Here is an 18,331-nt window from a genome sequence, read left to right as displayed (position 1 = left end):
GGGAGCCAATAAGATGGATCTCATAGGGCACTGTAGACAGTTTGAGCAAAATAAGGGCCGCCTTGCGGGGGCGGGGGTGGGGGGGGGTTGACGTTTGGGCTTCACTGGTGGCTCAGCTGGTAAAGAACCCGCCTGCCAATGCGGGAGACGCGGGTTCGATCCCTGGGTTGGGAAGATCCCCTGGAGGAGGAAATGGCAACCCACTCCAGTCTTCTTGCCTGGAGAACTCCCGTGGACAGAGGAGCTTAGAGAGCTACAGTCCATGGGGCTGCAAAGAGACAGACACGACTGAGCTATTGAGCACAGGTATATATGGGCTTCCCTGGGGGCTCGGACGGTAAAGAATCCGTCTGCAATGCGGGAGACCTGGGTTTGATCCCTGGGTTGCGAAGATCCCCTGGGAAGTGTTGCGGCCTGGAGAATCCCATGGACCGTATAATCCATGGGGTCAGAGAGAGTCAGACACGACTGAGCGACTTTCACTTCGGAGGGTTTTGAACCAAGTAGTAACCTCATCTGGCTTAAGTGTTAAAAGGAGTACCAGACTGCTGAGTTAAGAAGGAATTGTTTAGAAATGGGAATTGGTGGACAGAAGCAAAGAATCTATTTGAAGGCTACCGCAATAACCCAGGCTAGACATGCCTGTGGCGCGGACCAGGCCTAGTTGCTGTGTAGAGTTGGAAAGTGGTCATGCTCCATGTGAAGGTGGAACCAGTGAGATTTCCAGAAGGACTAAGTGTGACCGACAGCAACAGAAAAAAACCAAGGACTAATCCAAGGTTTTTTTGTTTCAACAACCGGAGAGACCTTCCATCAACTGAGATAGGGAAGGCTGGGACTGAAGCAGGTTTCAGAGGAAGAGCAGGGTTCGGTTTTGGATATGTTGCTGTAAGATGCCTCTTAGCCTAGCCCTGCCCCAGGTGAGATTCCGTCCTTGAACTCTTTGTTACCTGCCCCTGATGAAGGAGATACAGGAATTAAAATTAACCATTAAAAAGAATTGTAGCCGTTGGACATTGTGGCAGCATTTTAATTGCCTTATCAAGGTTTTTTTTTTTTTCCTATCTGAGTATTGGTCTGCAATGGATTGGGGAAAAACTGGTCTTCAGATACATATAATTTTAAAAAACACTGTAGTGTATATGCCAGGTGGGCAGTTGAATACAAGTGTATAGTTCAAGGGGCTTCCCAGGTGGCTCAGTGGTAAAAAAATCAGCGTGCTGATGCAGGAGATGCAGGGATGGTGGATTTGATCCCTGGGTGGGGAAGATCCCCTGGAAATGGCAACCCACTCCAGTATACTTGCCTGGAGAATCCCATGGCCAGAGAAGCCTGGCAAGATGCAGTCCATAGGGTCTCAAAGAGTTCCAGAGTTAGGAAAAGAGGTCCAAGCTGGAGATGTAAATTAGGTAATCATAAGCATGCAAATGGCCTGGATGAAGTCTTTGAGGAAGTAAGAAAAGAAAAGGAGGACCAAGAACAGTTGTGGAACATCCCAGCCTTTCAGAAGCAAGAGAAAGAATCTGCATGATGGATGGATGGGGATAGACAGTGGCGTTCAACACCCAGGAGAGGGGAATGATCAACCGTATCAAAGAATTGACTGAGGGGTTTCATAATGTGAAGGTCATGGTAACTTTGGCAATAGTGTGCTGCTGGTGGGTATGGGAAGACAAAAGCCTGGGTGGAGTAGGTTGAAAAAACCATTGTTTCGGTTGTTGTTTACTCCCTATGTTGTGTCAACTCCTTTGCGGCTCCATAGTCTGCAGCCCGCCAGGCTCCTCTGTCCATGGGATTCTCTAGGCAAGAATACTGGAGTGGATTGCCATTTCCTTCGCCAGGGGATCTTCCCAACCCAGGGATTGAACCCCTATCTCCTGCATTGGCAGGCGGATTCTTTATTGCTGAGCCACCAGGGAAGCCCTGAAGAATGAGGAGAGATAAATTTGGAGTAAAGACAACTCTTTGCAAGAGTTTACTGCAAAAAAGAGGAAAGAAATGAGGCAGTCACTGGTAAAGAATGGAGGTCAGGAGCAGCTTTTCTTGTTTTCTTAACTTTATTATGGATAATCACAATCAGATATTAAAGTAGATTATCACCCAATTTCGGAGGGCTCACAGTCAGTATCATTTAATCTGTACCTCATTCACTTCTTATTTCATCAGTAAATGTTTTCAATATGTGCTTTATAAGATAAAGATTTTTTTTAAATCCCATTACCATTTATCAAAGCTAAATGAAAATTTCATAGTGATTCCTTAATATCAATATTCAGTATATGTTCACATTTCCAATTTTCTCACATATATATTATATAAATATTAATACAGAATATTTTTATGGTTTTTTTCTTTGGAAAGGGATCCAAAGTATAGTAAGCTGCTGAGTTGTTTTTTTTTTTTTAAGTCTCTTAATAATGGGTTCCTATCCTATCTTTTTTCTTTGCAATTTATTGAAGAAACAAGATTGTCCTGCAGACAATTGAATTTTTTTTTTTTTTTTAGTTCATATGCTGAGAGAGATATGGAAAGTATGTGGGCTAGAAGCTCTCCTTATTTGCAAAGAAAAGGGTCATCTGTGTAAAAAAGGGAATTTACAAAAAGTTACTGAAACTGATAAATGCAAGGTTGCAGTATATAAGACCAAAATATAAAAATGAAGTGTATTTCTGTATACTAGCAACAATCAGAAATTTAAATTAAAAATGCAATACCCTTTACAGGGGCATCAAAACATGAAATAGAGGTAAACCTGACAAGATGTACAAGGGGAATGGGATGGAGACTAGAAAAATGAGTACAGGAAAACACAGATGGGTAAGCAGTTGTACTGATTTGAGGTTTGTGATGGTTAAATTTAAGATAAAACCAGCCAGCCTAGTTGTATCAATTTTTTCCAACATTGTTTGACAGCTTGTGTATATCCATAGACAAAGGATCTGATCAAGATCTTTCTGGCCTGAAATTTTCCTAGAGTTTGAAGGCAGTGTCAGACACTGCAGAAACACTGCGGCAGCCTCAGATGTCTGTCTAAGGCAGTTTTTGAAATTTAAGTTTATTCAGTATCATCTGTCTGTACTTTTCCAGCTTCCTTTCTGCTAGTTCCCTGGTGGCTCAAATGGTAAAGAACGGGCCTGCAATTCAGGAGACCTGGCTTCAGTCCCTGGGTGGGAAAGATTCTCTGGAGAAGGGAATGGCTACCTACTCCAGTATTCTTGCCTGGAGAATCCCATGGACAGAGGAGCCTGGTGGGCTACAGCCCACGGGATCGCAAAAAGTCAGACACAACAGCGACGAACACTTTTTCAAACTTTCTTTCACTAGGGTTAAACTCCTGAGTAGTCATCAGTTTCTAACTGGCCACTCTTCTCTCAGTGTAATGCATCTTCTGATCTCCAGGTATTTTTGAAGACTTTCAGAAACAACTTCTGCTTTCATTAAGAGCTTCTCAGTATCCCTCCAGTCTATTGTACGTGGTACGAAAAATACAAAATGTAAAAGGAAATAATATCTTTGAAATGTTTTTAATAAAGCATAATCCATACTGCTAATAGAAAAGCAGGCAGGAAGAATAACTGCATTAATCTCCACAGAAGAATGAGGAAAGATCCCCTTTTCCAGAAATAGAAAATGAAAAAAGTTATCTAACGATGGGATCTTTTTCATAGTAATTATTGACATTAACTATGGATTATGTGCAATGGTATATAATAACAAACTCAGGTGTTCCCCTTTAATGAGAATTTTCTTTGTTTCCTCTTCCGTCTCTTAAGCAATGGGCCACTTTTGCCCGAGTTTGGTATCTCTTAGATGGGAAAATGCAGCCCCCTGGAAAGCTTGCTGCCCTGGCATCGGTTAGACTTCAAGGATTGCATAAGCCTGTGTACCATCAACTGAGTGAGTATCATTTTAGACCTGTCGGTAAATGCAGTTTTCATGTGAGGATAGAATTTTGAAGATGTTGACTGGACTGCTGCAAGGATCTCTTTTTTTTTTTCCCTTGAAGATCCCTTATTCCATCTTTGCCAAACTCCTGTTGGGGCACTAAAATGAATTTTGCTTCTTCATAGCAAAACTGCATAGACCATTTCACCTGAAACAGCCCCATTTTATGCCATTGTCCCAGCAAAATTATCAGTAGCTCTTCCTTTCACTCTCAGAAATGTCCTGACTTGGACTTGAAACGCTCACTCTTCAGCATGTCTCTTCATGTGGCAACATGCGTTTCAATAGAGAGCTTTTGAAAATACACAGATAAGCTTGCCCTCTCTTGGAAAGACTCTTTCCTTCAGAGAGATATATAGAGCTAACTAGGTATGGAAAGTTATTTTTCACTATTTTGAGTTAATAAATTTGCTTTTCCATATCCTTTTTTCAAAACAAATGGTTGCTTTCGTACTGAAAGCCTTCCACTTAGCCCAGGAAGTTTTGATTGACTTCATTTTCTTAGGCACTCCCTGTCCACCCTGCAAGGCCGAGTATCAGTTCTTACCCTTCATCTTGCTTGGCCTGTCAACAATGCTTTTTGCAACTGGTCAGAGTTTTAACTTTGTTTTGAAATATGAAATATACAAAGATGTGTATAGATAGATAGGGATGTATTCATCTATCCGTATATAAATATAATATTTTTTAAAAAATTAATAATAGTAATGATGAAATAAATATCCATTCACTCAGCACTTCGGTAGTTTACCTCCTTTTTTGTTTCTTACACACAACATTGCTATCAATATTCTTGTACCATTTTTCCAGGGCACATGTGGAAGAGTTTCTCTGAGGTCTGTCTGTAGAACAGGAATTACTGGGTTCAGAGATACACAGGAACCTAGTCAGTCTAATTATATGCAGATGTTTTCATTATTCCTCATCTGAGTAACATTCTACTTTGGTAGCTGGGAAGTGCTCTGTGGTTTTAATTTGCATTTTCCTAATTGCACGTGGAGTTCAGTATCTTTTCATTTATATATTGGCCTTTTTGTCATTTCCCATTCTGTGAAATGTCTGCATTTCTTCCCTTTTTTCCACTGGTTTATTAGTCTTTTACTTTTTTTCTAACTTGTCGTATAAAAATTTTCACAATTTCAGAAAAGGTCAAAATAGTACGGTGAATTTCTCTATATCCACCTAGGTTACACAGTATTTTACCATGTTGTTTTTACTCAATCATTTGAAAGTAAATGACTGATAATCAGTATATCTCCCCCTAAATACTTCAGTGTATGTCTCCTAAGAATAAAGATATTCTCCAGTGTAACCTAAATGTCATTATCACACCTAAATACTAACTTTTATAGCCCTTCCTGTACATATGGCCATCATTTGTAATATTGTTTTTCCGGGAAACTGTATGTCAGTTTTTAAGTAAACATGTTTATAATGTTTATAAGCACATAAAACATACATAATAAATGCTTGTTAAACCAATAAATGTTAGAAAAACACTTAAAACAACATATTTGTAAATTGAAAACTGCTTGCAGTTTAAGTTTTTTGTGTTTTTTTTTTTTTTGCAGTGTAAGTTCTGATTTTAGTGACATCTTAGGGACATGAAAAGTCCAAACTTCTGTCGATAAAAGTCGAATATTAAATACAGTGAAACAAAAATACAATTTAGTCTTTAAAAAGTAAATTTCTAATTTCCTGGAAAAGCTATCCTCCATTCCTAGGAAAGGACGGCCTGCCAGAAAGTCTCATCTATTCTGGCAGAATGTTTGCTGTGCAGTACGTGAGGAGTGCTTTTGCAGTGATGACTTACATGTAAGGAAGCAGAACTTTAAATCAGTGGATGGTTAGTGCTGTATTTGAAAAAGAATTATGTGGCTACTGCTGATTCCATCTTCTCCTAAGTTTTGTGAAAGGAGCACGTTCTTCTAATTCCATGGCATTTCCATCTTGACCCAAACCACAGTTTGCAAAAGAAAAAAAATAACCATATAAATGGAAAGTTGGCTTGCCACAGCATCTCACCAAGCCCAGTGGGCCTCTGTATGTTCAGATATGTGAGTATACAATCTTTGAACCACTTTACACGCACTGCCTTCTAATTAGAGCTCCCCTCCTGAGCTGGGGACGCGGAGCTTTCCCAACAGTTTATTTCTCACTGATGAATGAAAGGGGAGGGCCCTTGGTGATTTCTGGATTATGACTTACTCTTCATCAGAACGCCGTTCTTTTCATTGTCCACAAGTTAATCAGTTGAGGAAGACTATAAGCATTTAAAAGAAGCAGAGGGAAACCTTTCTTCAGCATTATCTGAAGTTATCAGATCATCTTAAAATATTTCTGGTGCATGTGGAATGAAATCAAATAAAAGTCTCACACAGTTCTTAAAAGTTATATTGTGAATGTTAGCAATTCAAACACAATTCAAACAATTCAACTAATCTAATCTCTAGTATTCTGTTTTGCATTATTTATTTAAATCTTTTAAGAATTTGTTAGGGAAAAAAAAGTTTAAAATGCTCTTCTTAAAGTTACCCAACTAAAGTATTTTTCTTTCTTACTATTGAGTTGAGTCAGTCTGTTTCAGGTGTTAACAATGTCATTTAAATTTCACAGTGTTAATCACACATTTGTTCTTCAGCTCACTCCTAGAACATCGTCATACAGAGCACTGAAGGTTTTCGCTCCCGGTTATATCTAGAATACTTGCCTTTTTCAGAAGTGAATATTTACATGCCAGCAGTAGACTGGGACAACACCCCTTGTTCCTATCACAATGTCTTTATACTCAGTGGATTTTGTGGTAACTTCCATGATCATCTGTCACATTAGCCATGCGGAAGTTCAGGGATACTAAAGGAAGAAAAAAAAATTGAAGTAGGCATTTGGATGTTTGTGCATCAGGCTGGAAACAAGCATAAATACCAAAGCCAAACTTCTGTTATTTATCACTGATTTGGAACGGCTGTTTTTCAGACATTCTCAAATCAAATCCTGTAAGAAGATCAGATAGAAAAGCAGTGCTCTATGTCATGAAGGAGGGAGAAGACTGTGGATCCATGATGAGACCTTAGATTTCCTGACATAAATCTTTGAGTTTTCCCCTTGATTGAATTAGTTTGAATTTTATTTGGCCATTTAACTTAGCCCATTATTATAAAAAGAAATCAAATAAGGTTAGAAATCTAAGGTGATAAATTTTTGTAAATAAACTCAATTCCTATTTCTGAAAACTGTTTACCAAACTTTATTTTTTTTCCAGTTTGAAAGATATTTAACTAGTTAAATGTGATTGGAAAAAACCTTGGGTTAGTAGTTAAGCATGAGAGCATAATACTCTATTCTCTGAATTTGAAATGAGTAACAATTGTGATGTTTTACATTTGTTTCCAATTTACCTATTGGTAAAACATACCTTTTTTCATCTTTATGCATATTGTTTTCATTTTCTCTTTTATTTTTAAGGGGAAATTTTATTAGATAGTTAAAAGTGGTGAAGTGTAATTGTTATTAAAGTGTAATTATTACATTTTAACGAAGTGTAATCATTAATGGTGAAAGACAATAAAAGTAACAGTAGTTTGCCTTTCAAAGGCCTATTGTTATTGGCTTCTTTCCGGAATTCTCTTTTACCTTCCAGTGTTGAGATTTTCCGAATGTCTAGCCAACTCCTCTATGCTTAGATGTTATGTAAAAGAAAAACATCAGTCTGTTCAAGGATTTTGATGTTGCACTGACATGCTTTATATTCACTGATGTGTTCTTTGGACTTTGGAAAGCTTTGTAAATAACCAAGCACACTTTTTCTTAAAGTCAAGATTTTTCAACCAAAATCCTTTTTTTCTTTCTTTGTTCTTTTAAATCCAGGTGACTGTGGGGATCATGTTGTCATAGTGAACACAAGGCACATTGCATTTTCTGGAAACAAATGGGAGCAAAAAGTATACTCCTCACATACTGGGTAAGATAATGCTTTTGTCAGGGAAGATAGGCAGGGGAAATGTATCACTTTAATATTATTGATTATATTTCAAAGAAATTTAAGGAACTTCCCTGGTGGTCCAGTGGTTAAGACTGCACTTCCACTGCAGGGGCACGGGTTCAATATGCGGTTGGGGAACTAAGATCTCACGTGGCACAACCAAAAAATAAAAATAAATAATATTGAAAGAAAAAGAAACTTAAGAAAACACCGATTTTGTTCGTGATGCATGTGTGATTTACTCAATTAGAAAACCACAAAATTGTACCAGATCCTTGTAATTGCCCGAGGCAATTGGTTTTTCCTGAGAGTACTTGTCATGTTAACCTCGGTGATCTAGATTTCTCTCATTGTTTAGTCAGTCTTCTCATTTCTTTCTGCTTTCTCTGATTCCTCTTACTGCTGTTTCCGGAAGTGTCTTGAACGTCTAAAATGCATGAGAGGTTGAAAGAATGGTGAGGAGAATCCCCAGTTGGAAAGACACCTTTATACCTGCCCACAGCATCCCTGTCAGATTACAGATCTGCCTGTCTTTGAGCAGTAGCAGTCTCCTAGCTCCTGAGGCAACCCATTCATTTTGCCTTTGACATGGTCTAAGTTTTGGAAAGATCTCAGTGCTGTTAAGTCATCAACTGTCTTTCTTCAGCTTTCATAACGGCCTTTTGTTGCTGTTGTCAGTCGCTCAGTCGTGTCCGACTCTTTGCAACCCCATGGACTGCAGCACACAGGGCCCCCCATCCTTCACCGTCTCCTGGAGCTTGCTCAAACTCAAGTCCACTGAGTTGGTGATGCCATCCAGCCATCTCGTCCTCTGTCCTCCTTTTTTGGACGGTGTAAAATTGTATCTTCCACATGACCTCCTTCAAGTAATTGTGAGACAGTGATCAGCACGTACTCACTGATTTGTCTTTCCTCTAGACTAAACACCTGTAGTTCGTGCGAAGTTCTTTATGTGACTTCCTTCAAATATGTCCATTATATCCTGCTCACCGTTCTCTGGGTGCCGTCATTACTTGTCAATATCTTAACTAAGTAACACTCCCCTGGCTCTGTCCTGATGGTTTTCTGGTGTAATGTGACTCCTCCATCTTCCAGTTATTCAGTCTTCTGTCGTAGTAGAGTGCTTCTTCAACGCTGTATCACTGTGTGCTGCACTGAGGTTACTCTCAGCTAAAACTCTTTAGGTCTTTTTCAGCCTTGTATCCTCCTGCCTGTGTGTTTCAGTTGCATTTTAATCTAGCTGTAGTACCCTAAGTTTACTCCATGTTAAATTTTATCTCCAGCCTTTGAAGATCTTTTGAGATCTGGATTATTTCAGGTAATGTGTTAGTTAAGCCCTCAGTTTCAGGTCATGTACAAATTTTATTAAGCATAATTTCTTCAATATCATGCAAGATACAGTTAGAAATATTGACCTTTCATTCTTGATCAAAATTATTTTATTTCCAAGTGCACCTTCATCTTAGACAAGCCAACTTTGAAGTTCCCATCTGTTTCTTTTTGTCTTTTGCCCAAGTAGGTCTTCAGTTCAGTTCAGTCGCTCAGTCGTGTCCAACTCTGTGACCCCATGAATCGCAGCACACCAGGCCTCCCTGTTCATCACCAACTCCCGGAGCTTACTCAAATTTATGTCCATCGAGTCAGTGATGCCATCCAGCCATCTCATCCTCTGTCGTCCCCTTCTCCTCCTGCCCCCAGTCCCTCCCAGCATCAGGGTCTTTTCCAATGAGTCAGCTCTCCGCATGAGGTGGCCAAAGTACTGGAGTTTCAGCTTCAGCATCAGTCCTTCCAATGAATATTCAGGACTGATCTCCTTTAGGATGGACTGGTGGGATCTCCTTGCAGTCCAAGGGACTCTCAAGAGTCTTCTCCAACACCACAGTTCAAAAGCATCAATTCTTCAGTGCTCAGCTTTCTTCACAGTCCAACTCTCACATCCATACATGACCACTGGAAAAACCATAGCCTTGACCAGACGGTGTTGGCAAAGTAATGTCTCTGCTTTTTAATATGCTGTCTAGGTTGGTCATAACTTTCCTTCCAAGGAGTAAGCGTCTTCTAATTTCATGGCTGCAATCACCATCTGCAGTGATTTTGGAGCCCAAAAAATTAAAGTCAGCCAGTGTTTCCACTGTCTCCCCATCTATTTCCCATGAGGTGATGGGACCGGATGCCATGATCTCAGTTTTCTGAATGTTGAGCTTTAAGCCAGCTGTCTCCCTCTCCTCCTCCACTTTGATCAGGAGGCTCTTTAGCTCCCCCTCACTCTGCGTGAGGGCGGTCCGTCTGCGCCTCCCAGGCTGTGACGTCTCCCGCGATCCTGGAGAATCACTCCTGCTTGTTAGCGGCCTTTGTCCTTTCCTATGCTTTCACGCCTTCATGAAATCTTTATCGAACAAAAATTAATTCACATTCATTTTTAGTCATTTTTACTTTTGGCAAAGTAAAATATATGTAAAACAAGTTTTATAAAATTTAGAGGCAATTGGGAAAGAAATAGGAAAATGAAAGATAACCATGTGATAAAAGCAAAAAGTATTTTCTTCCCAGAGAGGGAGAATAGAGGACAATTATTTCTTGTTCTGAGGGTGAAGCTCCATGAAACAAATGAAAGAGTATCATTTGGAAAATTATCCATTTTTCTCAGCATACTTCTAAATTTGCTTTCTTAAATTTTATTCCTAAAACGTGGTTCTTTAAATCCTCTTCAAAATGTTTTTAAGTGTTGAAAGAAACCTGTAAAAGGAATCATATTTAGATCATTTTAAATTTCCTTTGCAGAGTCCACTGTCTTTATATTTTCTTTTTCCCTTCCTTGAAAATCATCTAGGCTTTTATTCATCCATTCAGTGTAATAATGAAGTCTTACATCTGTATGTTGCTTTTGTTTTAAATTTCTTAAGCACTGTCACAAACACTTGCTTACCCAACTCTCACAAAACCTTCAGAGGCAGATGGGGCAGATACTGGCATTTTCCTTACCTGAGCGAACCCATAAATAAAGAGATGAAATGAGTTTCCTCATGTTATACTGGTTGCTGCTGGCAAAACCTTGATTCCAGACCTGGGTCTGGGGTATTCAGGTTACTAAGATCTCCAATAACTATCCCAAATATTTTTTTAATCTCCATTTTATTTATGATTTTGATCTCAACACAATGAAATATTTTGTTACTTAGAAGCAGCACATGAACTCCTGGTAATGGGAAATAGGAGCACGACCTGTTCAGAGCATTAAGTTGCCTTCAGGACCAAGTAGTCTACCACTCTTTTCCCCAGACCTGACCCCTAGCTTACTCACTTTGCCTAATTTTTTCAGGGAATGTGAAACACATTTTGGCACTTTGTTTTGTTTTGTTTTCCTTTCATTCAGGCAGAAATAAGCAACTGTGAATGTTTGAATGAAGAATGATGAGTGAACTTAAATCCCAACAGAAGTGTAGTTAGCCAGGGACTTCCGTGGTGATGCAGTGGATAAGAATCTGCCTGCCAGTGCAAGGGACACAGGCTTCATCCTTGATCTGGGGAGATTCCACACGCCCGGGAGCAGCTGCTGAGCCCGCACTGGGAGCCTGCTGCGGCGCTGAAGCCCGCACACCTGGAGCCGGCGCTCCGCATCAAGAGAAGCCGGTGCCGCAAGGAGCCCGCGTGCCAGAGCAGCGCGTAGCCGCCCTTTGCCGCAGCTAGACAACTCCCACATAGAGCAGTGAGGACAGTGGGCAGCCTTCCCTTCTCCAGGGCATCTTCCCAACCCAGGGGTCGAACCCCGGTCTCCTGCGTTACGGGCGGATTCTTTACCAGCTGAGCCACCAGGGAAGCCCAGTGAAGACCTAGCACAGCCAATAAATAAATTAATTAGTTAATTTAAAAAATGGTTAGCTAAGAAGTTTCTTAGATGTGGAACTTTTTATGAAATTCAGTTCAGTCGCTCAGTTGTGTCCGACTCTTCGCAATCCCATGGCTGCAGCATGCCAGGCTTCCCTGTACATCACCACCTCCCAGAGCTTGCTCAAACTCATGTCCATAAGTTGATGATGCCATCCAGCCATCTCATCCTCTGTGGTCTCCTTCTCCTCCTGCATTTAATCTTTCCCAGCATCAGGGTCTTTTCCAGTGAGTCATTTCTTCGCATCAGGTGGCCAAAGTATTGAAGTTTCAGCTTCAGCATCAATCCTTCCAATGAATATTCAGGACTGATTTCCTTTAGGATTGACTGGATTTATAAAATAATGATTGCTAAATGTGACCACTTAATAGCATTTCATATAGCATAGTTACTGCTTAATTTTTAAGACATGATGAGTAGCATAGTTTCCAGAAGCAAGTATGTGTGTTAGTTGCTCAGTCGTGTCTGACTCTCTGCGACCTGTGGACTGTAGCTCATCAGGCTCCTCTGTCCATGGGATCCTCCAGGCAAGAATACTGGAGTGGGTTTCCATTTCCTCCTCCAGGAGAAACAAATGTAATTTCATAATAAAAATAGTTTTCATATTATAAGAGAATGTTCATTTCAAAGATACTGTCCCATCACCTACTCTCAATTTTAATGTCTTTGTTTGTTTTAATAGCTACCCAGGTGGGTTTAATCAAGTAACAGCTGCTCAACTTCACCGGAAGGATCCAGTAGCAGTAAGTGTATTGTATTTTTTTATCATTATTTATCATCTGTGGAGAGACTGGTTCAGAAACTGGGTTTTCAGTCTTCCTTCTCTTCTAATGTAGCTAGCATTCAGGGTTGTGAGTTCTTCACTATAATTGTATCATACAAGTTTTGATAGGTATCAATAATATTTCATCATCCTGTATCTTTTCTAATTACTATTTAATATAGTTTGCATTTAGTTATAGAAGTTTAATGCTTTTCTTTTTAATTTCTTGACATCTGCATGATCACCTAGAATATATGATTGCTGAAAATGTTTTGGGGAGACAGATGTATGTATGTATATATGTTTATATTTTAATTATATCAAACATGCTAAGTATGTTGTTCCAATCTTATACTCTCACTATTTTTGTTATTCACTTTATTGATTATCTTAAAGAGTTATGTTAAAATCTCAATTATGGATTTATTAATTTTTCCTTGTAGTTCTATCAGCTTTTTCCCTTGTATGTTTTGAAGATTTAGGGTTAAATAAATTTAAATTTGGAATTATAATCTTCCTGAAGAATTGACCAGGTGTGTACTGAATTTATCTCCAATAGTGCTTTTTAACTTGTAGTCTATTCTTTTTATATATTGATACCGCCAAATCAACCTTTTTTAAAATTTTGACGCCTCATATACCATTTTACAGTTTATCTTTAAACTGAGCTAGATTTTATTTTTTTAAGTGGAGGAGAACTGCTTTACAATACTGTGTTGGCTTCTGCCACGCGTCATCGTGAGTCAGTCATAATTGCATGTGTTCCCTCCTTGAGCCCTCCTCCTGCCAGCACCCTGCCCCCTCGGGCATCACGGGGCCCTGAGCTGGGCTCCCCGTGTGACGGCGGCTTCCTCGGGCATCACGGGGCCCTGAGCTGGGCTCCCCGTGTGACGGCAGCTTCCCGCCAGCTGCCTGTGTCTCACACCTGCCGGTGCAGGAGGCATAGGTGGCCCCTGGGTGGGGAAGAGCCCCTGGAGGAGGGAATGGCCACCCGCTCCAGTGTTGTTGCCTGAGAAATCCCGTGACAGGGGAGCCTGGCGGGCTGCCGTCCGTGGGCTCACAGAGGGTTGGGCCTGACTCAGCGCCTGAACAGGGGGTGTGTGTCGGCACTCCTTCCTCCGTCCGCCCCCTCTGCTTCCCCCGCTTTGTCCACACGCTGACCTAGATGTTATTTTCTTTCTCCTCCCCTTCTTGCTTTCTTTTGGACTGACTGAGTTCGTTTGTTAGAAGTCTAAATAAGATTAATCAATAGTTTCACTTTCCTCAAAGTCAAGTCAAGGCCTTTAGAAGATGTTTAATACCCCTTCTCCCTCTCAGTCTGTATGTTTTCTCTGTTCAGGATTGTTCAAAAACCCTTCCAGATGGACATTCTTGTTCCCATTTTTTAATACTGTTACTGGTTTTTTTACGATCTTCTTTGCTTGCAGTCTTATAACTCGGAGCAGCTCACTGACATGCCCGTCATAACAGTCTCTTGAACGGTGAACTCCCCTTTTCTGTTTGTAACTTTATTTTTACCTTCATTCTAAAAAATACTTTCGTGTATCTACACAATTCTAGGTTAACTTTTTTTTTTTTAGTTTTCTTATTTATTTTGCTTGAGGATTGGTTTCTTGTCTTCTGAAAATTTGTCAGCTCTTACATCTTTTAATACTAGTTCCCTTTATTCTCCATCCGCCCTCTCCCTTTGGAAGCTGACTGTATACATAGAAGACTGCCTCATTCCATCATGCACAGTTCTGTATCTCTCTTTTATGTTGTGTGTCTTCCTCGTGTTTTATGTCTCTGTGCTGGATTGTCAGGAATTTCCTTAAATCTGTGTTCTTCTTCTCTGATTATCTTTTCACCAAGGTCTAATCTGATTAGCTCTTTTATTGAGATTCTAATTTCAGTTGTTGTATTTTTTTCCTTTTCTGGAAGCTTTTACTGTTTGTTTCTTTCTCAGTTTGCGAGTCAGTTTTGATAGTCTTCTGTTCTTTTGTCATACCTTGGTTCTCTCTTACATTTCTTTAAGCATATTAAACATAATTCTTAGCATTTATATCTGACTGATATTTGTGGGTCCTTGTGGGTCTGCTATTTATTGTTTCTGCTCAGGGTGCTAGGAAAGTACATGTACCTTGGAACTTCATCTCTGAGAGTTCTTGAGACCTATGTTAAAAATTAATTTCTTCAGAAAAGATATACTTAGCTTTTGGCTGGTGCCTGGGGATATACGTGTATACACACACACCCCAACCTAAGATCCCTTTAAGCTATACTTTCAGCTTCTGGAATTTGATCCCCGTAAAATGGGTGAATTTGGGGCCTGAAAACCTTACAAGATCAAGTTCATAGTTAGCAGTTACCTATCAAGAAAGACTTATGTTTCCCTTTCCACACTCAGCACCCTGAATACTGCCTTTCTGCTGGGCCCCAGGGGATCCAGGTGTGTGGGGGCATCTTGATCCTGCCTGCAGACCTCACATTCGTGGCCCTCTTCCCAAGCCCCGTGCCGAGCGGACACCCCAGAGCAGATGCCAGCCCAGGATGCGCTTTTTCTTGTTCTTCCTATTTTTGTCCTCTAGTCAGTTCCGTCCTTTAGAAATATTTAAAAAAACAGTATTACTGACTTCATTACTGTTTGTTTATTATGTATCACTAGAGTTCTGTACTGAGAGATGTTCCAAATCCAAGTGCTCATTCTCAGTATTGATTTTAAAAGCAGAGTCTCCTGTTGCCCTTTCACAGTTTTACTTTTTTCTTCCTTAACTCTTGATAACCCAGTCTTTGAATTGTTCTCTTGGATTTGGTAGTGTTTTCCCCATTCAAAGGTGTTTTAGCTTTTTATTTAAATGAGCAAACTGTTAAGTTTTGAAGATACTCCTTTTTATTTTCCTAAAATGATGAATAAAAATAAATGTCTGTTGTCAGAATGCAACCATTTGTTTGGTGTTCAGTTCAGTCGCTCAGTCGTGTCCGACTCTGCGACCCCATAGACTGCAGCCTGCCAGGCTTCCCTGTCCATTACCTATTCCTGGAGTTTACCCAAACTGATGTCCATTGAGTCGGTGATGCCATCCAGCCATCTCATCCTCTGTCGTCCCCTTCTCCTCCTACCTTCAATCTTTCCCAGCATCAGGGTCTTTTCCAATGAGTCAGCTCTTCGCATGAGGTGGCCAAAGCATTGGAGTTTCAGTTTCAGCATCAGTCACTTCTTTCAATGAATATTCAGGACTGATTTCCTTTAGGATTGACTGGTTTGATCTCCTTGCGGTACAAGTATTGTCTAAAATTTTCTTGGTTAAAGGTAGGGGAAGAGCTGTGTTTATTACTGACATAATATTTAGAAGTTCCATACTTTGCTGTGTATTTTTACTTCTTTATCATTCAAATCTGTTTTATAAAAACATGCTCAAGAATTGTTTTTTTAATTTTTAGATTATCACGGATCAAATATAGTATCCTATTTTGACTTAATATGGACTGCATATAATACTAGTGAAAAGTTGTTAGGGCCGCTGCTAATATATACCATAACTTTTACAACAAATTACAGTTTTAATACTTTATATTTTTAAATGTCTTTAAAACTAGTTTCTAGTTTGTTCAGGTATGCTAAATATACACTAGGAGGCAGTACAATCCAACTTTTGATGTTAAGAATTTGGCTTCGGATAGCATTTGTAGAAATTATTTCAAACTATTTTTTATGAACAGAGATTGAAATGCATTATGAAATATTTGATGGTGGCTTTAAGTCTTAATTTTGACTGTGTTTTTAAAAAAAAAAATGGTTTCTTAAGAGGTCAGTTATTTTACCACCAATTCAAATGCTCAGTGTTTTTCGGGAACAATAAAGTACATTGATTAATACATTTGATAGTAGGTTTTAAAATATTTTTCAATATATTTTTGTGATTATGTAGCAGATCTTTAATTCTAAACTCAAGTAAATGCATTGATTCAGCCCTTTCTTCGTCTGTCATACATTTCAGTTTGCTTAAGAGTCTCTGTGCTCTTGCATTTTTCTTCTAATATGGTTCCTTTCTCATATTCATTCCCTCTCCTATAGTTTATAAAGATATTTTTTGTGAAACAAATATCATATGCCCTGGGTTCAGACTCTATTAGGAAGGTCTTTAATGTTTGTTAGCCCTAGCCCGTTCTGTCTTTCTCATTTTCTGGGTTCCTCAGAGTTCACGCTTCAGTCTGTATAGCTGGAATTGCTCGATTGCATGTTCAGGGGATGTCACATTTTTTTGGGTGTGTTTGTATGTCTGTCATCTTTTTCTCTCACCTGGCAGTTTGTAACCGTTTCATACTTTTCAGCTTTCTTTAATTGTTATGTTTGCATTTTTAAATAAGGTGTATTTTAAAAATACCAACTTGTTAATTCAAGTAAATAAAACTAATTTTTTTAACATGGAAACCAAATACCAAGAAACCCTGCTAATGTAATAAACTGGCTGTTAGGATGTTCAGAAGATACAATGACTTGCTAATCCAGACAGGATGCTAAGTAGTCTTAGCATTGTCACTTTCTACTAAAGACTTCTAAAACTTTAAAAATTTTAAAGACTGTTATCAGTGCTACTCAATAGAAATTTCTGCTCTAATGAAAACATTCTTTGCGCTATCAAATATAGTAACCACTAGTCACCTGTGGCAAGTTGACCACTTGAAATGCAGCTTATATAATTCAGGCACTGAATTTCTAATTGCTTTTAATTTTAACAATATAAAGTCTCTAGAATGTAAAGCCTTAACAGCACTAACATAGAAAATAGATGGGAAATATATGTGGGGTGGTGTTAGCATTTGTATATGTTGAGGTTTTGTAGTCTGATTTGATGAGAAAATAAAAGGATAAGGAAATCCTCTACAGTGCAGTCCTATTGTAACATGTACTGTCTCAGTGGGTTTAGTTTAATACATGCCAAATTATATTCTTGAAATATGAGTGCAGATGAAAAAAAATCATTGACTCTCCAGATGTCTGTGAGTAGTTTCATGAAGCTCGTGCGGGGTATCTGTACTCACTACATGCCAGGAGGCCCATGGGAAATCATAGAGCACAAGGTGAGACTGTGTGACTTTCTGCTGACAAAATATACGCAGAGCCACACTCGGGACAGCAGTGAGGATGACCTTGGGCTTCCCTGGAGGTCAAGTGTTTATGAATCCGCCTGCCAGTGCAGGGGACTCGGGTTTGATCGCTGGGCTGGGAAGACCCCACGTGCCGGGGGACAGCTAAGCTCGTGTGCCACACCGCTGAGCCCCGGGCCCTAGAGCCCATGCTCTGCACCAGGAGAAGCCACGCACCGCAGGCAGAGAGAAGCCCCTCCTTGTCTCGGCTGGAGCGCGCTCGAGAGCAGTGAGAGAGACCCAGCACAGCCAGAGGCTCAGACAGCAGATGAACCGTGAGGGCGGCCTTCACGGGGAGGGGAGCAACCACAGAAAGCTCGGGCTGCCCTCTTGGGAGCGGGTATGACAGGGCGACGGGGCTTGGTCTTCTTGATAAGTGACAGAGAGAAACGAGTTGTTAAGTGTGTTTGCATGTGTTACGTGTCTGTCCTGGGAGTAGGCCTACCTGGTTTGAGTTCCAGTACCATTTATTAGATATAGGAAATTAAGGTGGGCTCTGTAGCCTCACTGAATTTGTTTCCTCGTCTGTGAAATGGAACTTAGTAACATAAACAAGATAACAAGTCTAATGCAGTGACCCCTGCACACGTGCTAAGTTTTCAGTGAATGCTCACTGTTACCGTTGTTC

At 39.9% G+C, this 18,331-nt stretch overlaps 1 protein-coding gene across 3 annotated transcripts in view; it reads left to right on the top strand.

Annotated features, from left to right (window-relative positions):
• Positions 1-18,331, top strand: part of MRPL13 (mitochondrial ribosomal protein L13) — a 38,928-nt gene that overhangs the window by 389 nt on the left and 20,208 nt on the right. The window contains exons 2-5 of one of the 3 annotated variants that reach the window (XM_043483464.1): positions 802-920; positions 3,774-3,897; positions 7,813-7,906; positions 12,496-12,556. In XM_043483464.1, coding sequence (XP_043339399.1) covers positions 894-920; positions 3,774-3,897; positions 7,813-7,906; positions 12,496-12,556 — 306 coding nt within the window. In that variant the 5' untranslated portion in view covers positions 802-893. Of the gene's footprint in view, positions 1-801; positions 921-2,723; positions 2,818-3,773; positions 3,898-7,812; positions 7,907-12,495; positions 12,557-18,331 lie in introns of those variants that run through there. The other 2 variants (XM_043483462.1, XM_043483463.1) reach the window with 2 other exon arrangements.

Source organism: Cervus canadensis, chromosome 12 (genome assembly GCF_019320065.1).
Source record: "Cervus canadensis isolate Bull #8, Minnesota chromosome 12, ASM1932006v1, whole genome shotgun sequence".
NCBI lineage: Eukaryota > Metazoa > Chordata > Mammalia > Artiodactyla > Cervidae > Cervus > Cervus canadensis.
The sequence above is the reverse complement of the archived record's forward strand: the minus strand, read 5'-3'. Positions and strand labels throughout refer to the sequence as shown.